At 41.0% G+C, this 12274-nt stretch overlaps 1 protein-coding gene across 1 annotated transcript in view; it reads right to left on the bottom strand.

Moving 5' to 3' along the window:
* LOC127009653 (putative neural-cadherin 2) overlaps positions 1–5612 on the bottom strand; it is a 58507-nt gene extending 52895 nt beyond the window's left edge. Inside the window, exon 1 of the mRNA XM_050882915.1 lies at positions 5374–5612. Within this exon, the coding sequence (XP_050738872.1) occupies positions 5374–5434 (61 nt within the window). The 5' untranslated portion in view covers positions 5435–5612. The remainder of the gene's footprint in view (positions 1–5373) is intronic.
* Between the last annotated feature and the right edge of the window lie 6662 nt (positions 5613–12274).

Raw genomic sequence — 12274 nt, 5'->3', positions numbered from 1 at the left:
TTCCTTCCCCTCCTGTCTCTCTCCGGCATATGACCACAGATGTAAAAAAAATCTGTAAAAAGAAATCAGAATATACCAAATGAGATAATTAAAAATAGTTCCTGAGACGTCTTGACGTTCCCTTCTTAGAAGAGTTAAATATACAAGGAGAAAACGCTGTAGAGGGTTATATTGCGTTCATCTTTTAAAAAGATTTTTGGTATTTGTTTCTATGGAAATATAAATAAAACATTGATTTTCAATCACCTCAATTTCCTAATCATTGTTCAAGTTTACGCAAAGCCAAAGCAATATCCATTTTTCTCTCGTGGACTTTTTCTCTCCTTGACAGGCTTTCAGTTCTTTTTGCCGGAGCAGTCAGGGAAATCATTGTCTTTTTAAGCCTTTTTTTGCCCATGTCTCGGAATTTTCAGTTTTTAGTACCCAATGCATTATTAATTAAGTCTTCGATCTGAGTATAATCCAAAGAATTTATTATTTTTACCGGAGCTGCGAGAAGCTTTGAATCCTGATGAAGTTATTTTCCATATATATTGGAAAAGGCTTTGACTCCGCTAATTACGCTGGAGCTCTTTTCCGTCATTTTATTTTTATTCTATTCACTCTGGGAAATACACTCGTTACGTTGGTCGTACTGGAGCTGGTAATTCAAAATACGGGTCGCGCCTCGGCATGGGTCGTGGCAGACCACTCACTTGGGTGACACTTCCTTACAGATAGACAACTGAATACCAGATGACGCGAGACACACAGCTGTTATCCCTATCAAGAGACTTCCTAGGCTGTCGTGAGGCAAATGTTTTAAGTAAATTTGTCGCAGGAGGTAGAGTTAGAGGAGGAGTGTATAAGGAAACACCTTGAATTCCCTTTTGGAGAGGTGTTCAACGTGGAGCCCGAATCCTGGGACCTATTTCATCCTTTTGTTTGAATACATAATGTTCCGGAAAGAATGGTGAGCATTGATGATGTTGTTGCAGTTTTTTGGGAAAAGGAAATTATAATGTTTTCAATGAGTCACTCGTACTTGTGCCTCATTTTACTAAAACAAAAAAAGTATATAGTCAGAAAAAAAAAATATTGGTCTTCAATTCAACAAATCTGTCAGCATATATAGTAGTTCGTTTAGTGAGATTTCACGAACGAACATCCAGGGAAAGGAGTTTTGGCTGTTCCAGTTTCCCGCTTCTCAATCAAAACTCTTTATTTAAATTTTACCTGGTTAGGGTATGATTCCTTAATCGTATTTTGCCTCTGCTTGCTCTTCCCTATCAAGCAACGGTGCGTCTTGGACGGGGAGCGCGGCCTTATTTAATTCTTGCTCCCACCACTCCGTCAAAGCTTATTATCGTTTCATATTTTAGAGTGTTGTCCGTGATTAATTTAACTTCATCAGCAAGACTCCATCATTAAGCGAGCGAGGTTTAGGGAAGGGAGCTTCAGCATTTTCAAAGTACATTCCAACTGGTATTTTCAAACTTTTTTTTTAGCTTGATAACGTGCACTTCCATAAAGCGTCGAATTTTACTTCATTCAGTAAGAGTTTATCATCATGAAAACGAGCATTTAATGTCATTTTGATATTTTTAAATGTTAACACGCATAATAAACAACTTTGTTATTTTCATCGGAGATTGGTAATGTGTTGTGTATAAATTCATAATCTTATTTGTTTCAGTCAATCTGATTTCACCATCGAGGGGGCGAACTTTTGGAATGGGCTTGTACTTGTTAGCTTTTACTTTGGCCACTAAACCTAAACGTCCTATATACATCTTAAGTTGCTGACTCGAATGTGTTTTATAAGCTTATTATATTTGATTGACACGCTTTCACCATCAGGGGGGAAGGGGGAGCTACGATTCGGCCATATTTTTTTAGTGTAAGGGCGGTACTTCACTGACATATTACATGTGATTGTTAAGTGCTGTAAAATAATAGTCTTACGTATTGATTATTGCTGAGCCGGTGTGAGTTGGTCTGATTCTTTAGGATCAATGTGTCCATAGTGCGCTATTTAACTTAAACGAGTTGCTCAGCTGAAGACACATTGCCACCAATTACCCAGAGGCAATATAATGTTGGAGTGTTGCTACAGGCGTATTAATACATTAGCTACGAGCGTGACTACAGCGTGTACATACTGCACGTACATACTCTTGAATATGCTCAGAGTTATTAGGCACACATACTAAGACTAGGTATAATTCATAATAACAGGCTTTGTACTGACATCTGCAATTTCGTTGTAATTAAATATTTAATATCTTCAAAAAATGCCAATTGTGCTAATTCCATTTTCATAAAAAAAGAACACTGCACACATTCTCATTAAATTACCAACATCAACGAGGCAGAAACACCGTAACACGAGGACGAGCCGCCGGTCACGAGCAGGACGGGATTATGACCGGCCAGCCAACTCTAGTGGACGGGTATTTCTCCTACGTGTAAACTCTGTACCGGCTTACAATTTCATCAGTTTAAAGCCCGGGGAAAACGACACTAACACCGAAAGGAGCATAATGCTAAGCGTATAAACACCTCCTACGAGTAACACCCGTCCCCTTTTAGTCAACCTTACACCAGCGCTAAAGACGAGCGAGGTGGCGGAAAACGTATAGAAGGCCACGCCAGAATGAATGCACGCCTGAACACCAGCCTACATTCCATACCCAATGACTGCTGGATAACTTAACCCAGGTTCATCAATTAAGGACCATCAGCTTTCTTCTTCTCAATAACACCTACATCACCCATTTTACTGCCTCACTGCCACCCATTCACTATCACTTCATCTCTCCGTTTATTTCATTCATTCAACACTCACCTCGTTCTTTCTGTCTGTCACTCATTTCACCCGTTAAAGCTATTCACCCAGTCTGTCACTTTCATCCTGTCCTGCGGTCACACATTCAACGGCCCAACACGTCTTTTTTTCACTGTAACCCTTAACCATCTTTTCACCTCTCAGTCACTCTTTTCCTCGTCACAGTCAAGCCAACCACACCAAATCCTCTTCTCTGTACATCTCGTCCTCCCTGTCTCTCTTACCCATTCACCCGTCACACCCTGCTCTCCCTGTCTTCCTGTCATATATTCACTATTCGCACCCCGCTCCATTGTATAAATAAATCCACCCGTATTCCATTCACCCGTCACACCACGTCCTCCCGTCTACCCGTCACCCATTCACCGTCACCACAGACATGGACGTAGCACCGCAATGCTCGCCACACGGACATCTGCTTTAAGCTTGCTCTTCGTGTTAAAGGAAGACCGCATTACGATAATAACTTTCTCTAATGCACATTAGTTTTGATATATATATATATATATATATATATATATATATATATATATATATATATATATATATATATATATATATATATATATATATATATCTATAGATAGATATAGATATAGATACATATATTTGATAACTTTGATATTACTTTCAGTTCATTCCCTCGCCCCAAAGGCAAAATATTATGTTTTAAGCCTGGTATATTTTTTTTTTACATTTGCTTATAATGATTTAAAAGATCCCTTTCAAAAACAGTCTGAAAGTAGATCTCAAAAATGATAAATATGAAGAAAACGAGACCAATGTTTAATAATTAACAAATGATGATCGACAAAGAAACCCAGACCACAGAAAGAGGATACGAATGGGATGGGATGTTCTGAATAAACATTATTATAGCAATGGGCCACTCTCACTGAGGAGAAAAGTGTACTGTGTGTATCCCGCTAGTCCTGACACAAGGCTCAGAAAATTGACACCTGATGAAAAGTCTAGAAAGGAAGCTGAGAATTGCAGAAAGGCGAACGGAGAGAAAAGTGCTGTATTTATCATAGACACAAAGCAAAAATCATAAAATAGAATACAGACAAAGACAGAAGAAACATTAATTACGATGAAAGACAAGAAATTGGCATGTCATATTAACGCGTAGAACTAAAAACGGATGAACAACCAAAAGGTAACCAAATTAGCAGAATGACAACCCACAAATTGTAGAAGTCAAGTAACACTTTTTATCTTTTAAAAGTCTCATATGAAGATAACCCTTTTGGTTTGAAAGACTTGTCACCTTTCACCTTTTGCAAACAGAGGCGACCTTCTTGTTCAGAATCCTTCAGATCGAGGTGAGGTGCGAAGCTGCATCTTCAGGTGTGTAGCTGCCACCTACATCACTCCAGCACCCGCCTCCTGCTCGAACGGATGCTGGGAATGCAATTAAGTTTGAAGGAAGCCAAGCTGTGCAAGTCAGGAACAGGGGAAGACTGCAGATATCCATTCAGGGGAGAAGAAACAAGAATGTGCATTTTGTTTGGAGGCCCACGACCAGCTGCTTCAGGCTGTGTTGAGAGGCTCTGGTGACTGACACTTGTGATTGGTTCCATTCCCTGCTGCCATGGGCGAGTTTTTAGAGTGGTGCTTTTTTCTGCCTCACACGATTCATAGACAGGTCTGCCAGAAAAGCTGATCTTGCTCGCCGAGTTCATTTTAACACTTGGTGATCCACTTGACCGTTCTGATTTGTAATGATGGCACCACAGTGCAAACACTGTCACCTCATGTAATGAGCATGTGCTAATTTTGTGTTACCGTTTGGTGCCAGTCATCAATAATGGCGGTGATAAAACTATCTAGAGACGGTCAAACAAAGAAATAGTTATAATATATTTAGAATTGAGGAACAGGTCAAAGATGAAGGAAAAAAAAATATGCAGACATAAAACTTCAATTCTGATTATTTACAAAACTTATCTCGAACTCTTAAGTAGTATAGCAAACAAAAGCAAACAAACAAGGCAAATATATCAAGCGAAGGATCTACAGTTGCCAAAAAGTTGAAATTGTTTGCACGACAGGCATTATTTTTTTTTTTCTCTTCACTTACATATCACAGGGAAAAAATGCATGACACTCCTTTTTTCCCCTCGCTTACAGAGATAAAAGAAAAAGCTATTGAAAAGGTTTGCATGACAAGTATTTTTTTCATACACTAGAGACAAAAAATACTTGTTTGCATAATCAAATTAAGTGTTCGTTTTTCCCTCTTACATAAATCATAGGAAAAAAATGGAGACTATTTTTTTTTTGCATGACTAAAGCTATTTTTTTTTTTACTCGTATACTAAATACAGACAGGAAGCTTATTAGTCAATGTCAACAAGCCTTGAGCAGTGATTAATTGGATTTTTTCGCACACAATGCAAAGGCAAAAAACAAATCAAAGTAGAAAATATAAGCATGAATAACAAGACTTTTTTACCTTATTGAGCAAATCTGAGGCAAAACAAAACAAAACAAGATAAGTTATATATGATAAACATTTTTTTTCACTCCCCTTGCCAACTCACCTTTGCTATGCAGAGCGACCACACCGACCACCGAGGCCCCCAGGGAGGCGTCCTCGTGCATGAGAGCGCAGTAACGGGGCTCTGTGAACTCGAGGGGCCCGGCGCCTTCCCCGGTCAGGAGGCGCGTCGCTGCGGGAGGGGAGAAAAGGCGAGCTGAAAAATTATGCTTCGCTTGCTGGATGGAGAGGCAGGAGAGAGGATACAGTGGTGGTGAATGTTCTATGTGTGTGTGTGTGTGTGTGTGTGTGTGTGTGTGTGTGTGTGTGTGTGTGTGTGTGTGTGCGTGTGTGTGTGTGTGTGTGTAACAAATGGTTTACAAGTGAATAAAATGAATATATAATGTATTCATCGGTGAAAAAGAAAAAAAAGTGTAGTACCTTGCTTATCATATATTAGAAGACGAGTAAATAACAACCAGAGAGAAGGAAAACAGACGCGAAAGAAAGGAGGGAGGAGGACAAAAAATTACTAAGTTAGCCGGACAAGACAACTCAAAGCAAATATTAAAAAAAAAAAAAACATTGTCATTTTAATCATAGGCTCAGAGAACTACGCTCATCCAAAGTCTAGTTAGGTGAATCAAAGTAAATCAATCTACGCTTCATTTTTCTCACTCTAAATAAACGTTCGATATATTTCAAATGATTATCCCGTGACCCAGTTAGGTGGATAGTCTTCGATTGTATAACCTCGTAGTTTTCAGAAGGCCTCGCCAACCTTGTTATCGAGCCTCAAAGGTAAGACGGAAGCTTTATAAATTACACTCTGAGTCCAATTCTTCCGTCTGATATCAGAACCACAAAGAGAAAAATAGAAAATGTGACGCCGTGGGGGAGAATAGTGCTTTGTGGTCTGTCGGGAGAGAGAGAGAGAGAGAGAGAGAGAGAGAGAGAGAGAGAGAGAGAGAGAGAGAGAGAGAGAGAGAGAGAGAGAGAGAGAGAGAGAGAGAGAGAGAGAGAGAGAGAGAGAGAGAGAGAGAGAGAGAGAGAGAGAGAGAGTAAAAGCAAAAATATATAGAACATGACAGGCAGTTCACCCAGAAAAAAAAAATACACCTGGTTTGCCGTTCACTGACCATGGTGATCTTTTACTATGTTTTGGATTTTGCAGAATAACGATTGCTTCTGTAGGCTACAAAAATGGTAATGTTATGTATGCAGAACCTTCTTGATACGTTCGTCCAGCAAAACTTGGAAACGTTGTAGAGTGTAGACCATTTTCACATAGAAGGACGTCAAAGTTTGCAGATATCCAGTGCTTACGATGTACATATTCTACTCATTTATTATATTCAAGATTCAGAGTACCAACACGAGCCAGCGTACATTACAATATTTCGTGTGCTGCCTCTGCATGTTAGCCAGGCTCATTATATATACCTACTCCTGTATTTAGCTATTACATCCAGGACCATATTCAGAAACTGTTGCCAAGGATTTAGCGTTGGGATAGGAAGCCGTCCAGTTACATTTATACGCGGCGAATAAAGTAAATTATGAGGTGGTACAGAAACTAGAGGCGGAGGAGGAAAAAAAAGGATGGTGTGTGGCGCGGCGCTGAATAATTTGCCGGCTGCTCGTATACGCCGGAGTGAAGGTGGAACAGGAAGAGTGGTGCAAGGAAGGCGGTGAGACTCATTGCGTTTTCTGTCTGTTTTTTGTTTTGTGTGTGTGTGTGTGTGTGTGTGTGTGTGTGTGTGTGTGTGTGTGTGTGTGTGTGTGTGTGTGTGGTTGTGTTAGACCATCTTGTTTCTTTACCGTAAGCTGTGTTATGCTTTTATCATGGCCAATAAACTAACGCAGCCGTATACTTACCCCGAGCACCGCCACGCACATAATAATAATTTTCTGGGGAGGATTATTCACGCTATTTTCCCTGCTTAGAAAACCTAATGCGCGGTACGTTGTTACATAATTGCCCATTAAATATGCGATGTTTCAGCATGCCCAAAGGTTTTACTGATTTCGATAATATTTGTTGTTGACAGAGAAACATCAACCATATTAAGGGCAATTAGCACTACAGATCTATCTACACCCTCACCCTCCAGGAATACGGTGTTACTTAAGGCGGCCAAGGTGTTACTTACGCCTGATCTTTTAAATGTGGTGTCAGTATTTATCAAGTCATGTGGGTACTTTGGCTCTTTGTGTCCATTCTTGGGACGGAGTTAGTTAGAAGTGCTGGATTTCGACAGAGTAATATCGACTTATTACAAATTAACTCGTAAAAATTGGAATAGAAAATCAGCAAAACCAACTTGCTACGCCTTGAAAAATGAATTGGAAAAATACATAAGAATCCCTTTATTGCTGGTAAAGACTAATACCACGTTTGAAAAATCATCCGTTAATGTTACTGAAACTCGGTGACTTTTTATTAGCTAACGCGGAGTCGTCACAGAACTCACACATAGAAAACATAATAAACAGAGTTTTCACATACGGTTCTACTGTTAACTTAGGTGATGCATATATTTTGATTACAGAATCGTCTCAATATCTGCAATATAGAAAACATAATACGCGGTCTACTTTTCTGCATGCATTCATAAAATACGGTGTCACGGGAGGAAATGTAGGTTCGACACGTGTTTTGTTACTAAAGTCAAACCACTTCATATAGTCCGTTTGGGCGTCCGATTCCGCGGGTCCTTCCCTCCCCTCTGCTCTCCCACACAGTCCCAATACCTGTTTTTTCCTCTCATATGTTACCTATAGCTAACATATGAGAGGAAGAGATGGGTGTTGGGACTATGGGGCAGAGCAGAGGGGAGGAAAGGACCCGCGGAATCGAACGCCCAAACGGACTATTTGAAATGGTTTGACTCTAGGTATAGCCGTCACGTATATTTTTTTATGAATGAGACAACGGGGTGGAGTCGTTTCTCTCGTCCTGTGCTCCCCCTTCCGTCAACCACACGCATGTTTCCCCACGCCTGACCTCACCCATTGCATTGTCTTATTTCATACGCATAGGTTTTTCCACTCCAATCAAGACTTCTGATACTGCCTGCCCTCTCTCACCCCGCATTGTACTCACTCGCTGCATCTCTTTTCCTTACAAATAGGTGCACCGCCTACGCATGGATTTCTTACCCACGCCTCACATTTCCCATGTAACAAAAACAGTTAAACACTAAAACTATAGACTTTAAAGTGCCAGGAAGTCGGCCAAATGATCTGCCTGCCCTGCCACTTATGAAGCCCCATCTCGCATTTTTTTTCTATATATTCGATTTTTCTTGAAGATGGGCACGGACACGCATCACAGACCACTGGCAAATCCACACGTGTCCTTCGCTACACATTTCACTCTCCACGTATCCTCAACACCCCGTCTGCGCCCCATTACTCCGACTTGCATTGCCTCATCCGCACCCAAGCAGGACGCCCCTCGCCTGGCAGCCTTCCACCTCGATGCACAGACTTGCTTCACTTGCCCTTAAGATGCAGTTTGTTTGCTTCACCCTGTTCGCGAGCAGACACTCTCCGGCTAACCCTCACCTCTCCCCTCCTCATCAGTTTCCTTCCTTTACCTACCTCTCCCTCCTCTTCCCTCCTCTCCCTTCCCTTCCCCTCCCATCCACTCTTATCCCCTCCGTTTCCTACCGTACTTTCCCTTCCCTACCTTTTCCTCCTCTCCTCTCTCCTTCCTTTCCACTTCTACCCACTCCCCTCCCCTCCCCTCCCCTTCCCTCACCCCGCTCGTCCTCTCTCAAAGGGTTCGAAGCCGCATCGGAACTCCCCTTGCTCGCAGCCGGGCAAGGGCGGCTCCCTCCCCACATTTGCCTAACTTCCCTTTGCATGTAGATCTGGCGGGCCTTCCTCTCTGTTGCCTCGCCCCCTGACACAGGCTACACCACTTGCCTCGTGTAATCCGCTGTGCCGATCCTTTCTGTGTCGCTTCAGTGCCGTGTGTGCCCCATGAACCCCCTGTCGGGAGGTGCTGCGGGGCTTCATGAGCACAGCGGAATGTCTTGACCAGAGGAGAATCGGTAATTGTTGTGTAACGTCTCTGACTCGCTTCGGGAGATAGCTTAGGAAATAGCTTTATGAAGAGTAATGGGATTTGCTCTCTGCTCCTTTCTAACACCAATAATAATCAAATTCATCCACACGCGTTGCACTGTATGGAACTATGAAAATTAAACGATTCTCCTCTAGTTTGGGAATACACCAATTCATATTCTATTTACAATATGTTGTCTATATAGCACACAGTCGCGGCAGTTAAGAGAATAGACTTTTTTTTTTTAATAGAATTGTTTGTTTTAGAATATAATTGTTTTGAACAGAATTGTTATAGTGGTTCTCTTTATAACGATCACGCCCTAAAGTGGAAAAAAATGTTTGTGGTTAAAATGCATGCCTTGTCAGGTCAGGCAGAGTTTATTATCAAATATGTATCGCACTTCGGCACTGGAATAATTGTCTCTGCATAAGTGTGTTAATGCCAGCCGTCCTGCCACCGTCTGCGGCTGTGATTGGTCCTGGTATTCAGTGTAGCTTATTTGTGTTGTGTTGTGATGTGCTCCATTGTGTTGTAATGTGCTGCATTGGGCTATGTTGTGCTGTGTTGTGTTGTGCTGAGCTGTATATGTGTATGTTGTGTTGTGCTGCGCTATTGTGTTATGTTATATCGTATATTGCTCAACGTTACCAGTGTCGTACTTGCCGTATTGTTCTTGCCGATTTCTCACCAAAAACTATCGCACCGACAAAGATAACGAGACGTATTTATAATCATTGTTAAAATTGGTAATTGTTGATGCTCTTTTTTTTGCAATATTTTGGGCCAGAAACCGGAAAATACAGTGTTACGCGTACGATCATCTGGCAACGCTGCTGCAATATGTTGGGCTGCATTGTGTTGTATTGTGTTGTGCTGGGTTGCGTAAAACTGTTCGGGCAGCACCATTTGACTTTTGCTTTTTGAACGGACGCCTATATTCTCAAAAGATTTACTCGGAAACAAATATTCCACATTATAATAGTATTTTACCTACTCTCGTTTATGGAATCTTAAGAAAAGTACATTTATTTTCCGTATTGCAAGATTATTATTTTCCGATACCTGCACATCTACAGTGGGAAATACCGTTACAGTAAAATCGTTAAAATAAAATGTTTCACACCTCGCTAACGCTCAGTGCACTCAGTCTGCAGCTTCCCCATGCAGCAACGCGGCCAAAGTGAATTGTTGGCGTAAAGGTGTGTGTGTATGTATGTGTGTGTGTGTGTGTGTGTGTGTGTGTGTGTGTGTGTGTGTGTACTCAGGCATGCTTTTCCTATATCTCTCCTTTTTTTTAAGTTTCTCTCTCTCTCTCTCACACACACACACACACACACACACACACAAAACAGTCGCCTGTCGCACGCTCTCAGGAAAATACCGGGACGCAGCTGTCGGTACACTCAGTGGCGATGTTTCTATTTCTCCAGATAATCCGACACGAGGCTGGGAATGCCATTTATAGCCCGGCGCAGTTTGACTACATTCGCCGCACATTATGCATTTGAAGCCAAACCCCTGTTGGTATTCACGGTATATATTTTTTCCTGCCAGTGAAGCAACACAAAATGACATGCTGACGATAATCTTTGTGGTGGGATATATTCTCCACAGGCTCGGAACATGGGTGCATTGAGATTGGTATATATCTGTCCAGTTTAGCAGATTTTTCTTTAGGTAAGGCATCTCTATATTTACCTCTCTACAGGCGTATTCCAGTTTAAATCTTTTCCCTCAAAAGAGAACATTTCAAATCATAAAAAAAACAGACTAAAACATTCTAAGAGCAAGTGAGAAATTAAGAGTTGCTGAGACGATTGCTAAAATTAAATTATATTGCCATAAAACTAAACAGGTACGAAAAAATTGAACATAAAGAAAGGTTTCAAATCAAAAGAAATGTCAAAAAAATAGAACAGAAAACACACTAACGCATTATTTTAAACCAAAGTACGAACTGTGGTGTTGCGGTAAAGCCGGACAGACATTGGCTTGAGGGAAAACAAGGTAGTTTACATACAAACGAGGAATTTTCACTAAAGAACAGATGATTAATAATATACCAAGCCACGCGCCGAAATAATTAATTTACTAATGAACATAACGAAGCAAAATGTAAACACGGGAAATGCAGACAACAAAGGTCGTTCCAGAGTTTTAAAAAAAGGCCAAAATATTCCATACAGAGTAGGTTAATTAATTAGTTATTAAGCCAAGCACCGAAAAATATATAACATCGCCATAGAGCCAGTAAATGACCCCAATATTTCCTGCATTCATGTCAGTAACGAAGCAAATTAACAGCGTGATGGGCCCGTGATGAGCGAAGAGGGCGCCTTAATTATGTACGCAGGGACGGAAATATGGCGCGGCATCGAACGCATAACAAACAACACATTATTCTGCCACAGCCTTCAGGTAATACTGTTCTTTGTGTATTCGCCTCTGTAGTCACTCTGCTCCTTATTATTCTATGCTGTGGAAATATTCTCACCAATGATGCAGTTAGAATGGCAAAGAGACCAAAGTACAGGAAGAAGGCTTAGAGCAAACTTAAATAAAAGTGAACGTAAAGACAGCAGCATGTTTAGAAAAAAATGTGTGAAAACTAAAAACAGGACCAGAGCACAGGAGGCGGAACAAGAATTAAACGCAGTAAAAAGTAACAATAAAAAGAAAAAAATACTAGAAAATAATGCATTCGGAATGAACATGCATGGAAACAAAAGTATTGAAGAAAATTGAAACTGTAAAGTCTGGTAACGTACGCAACGGATGAGTGTACGAAAGTGATGAATGGACTTGGTGCTTCACGATTAAGTCGCACCAAACAGTGGACGAGTGGAACAGGCATGGCAGTCGAGTAGTGCATGTCAATAAGTTGCCT

This window comes from Eriocheir sinensis, chromosome 41 (assembly GCF_024679095.1).
Source record: "Eriocheir sinensis breed Jianghai 21 chromosome 41, ASM2467909v1, whole genome shotgun sequence".
Taxonomy (NCBI): Eukaryota; Metazoa; Arthropoda; class Malacostraca; order Decapoda; family Varunidae; genus Eriocheir; species Eriocheir sinensis.
Note: the sequence above shows the minus strand (reverse complement) of the source record. Positions and strands in the feature narration are given on the sequence as shown.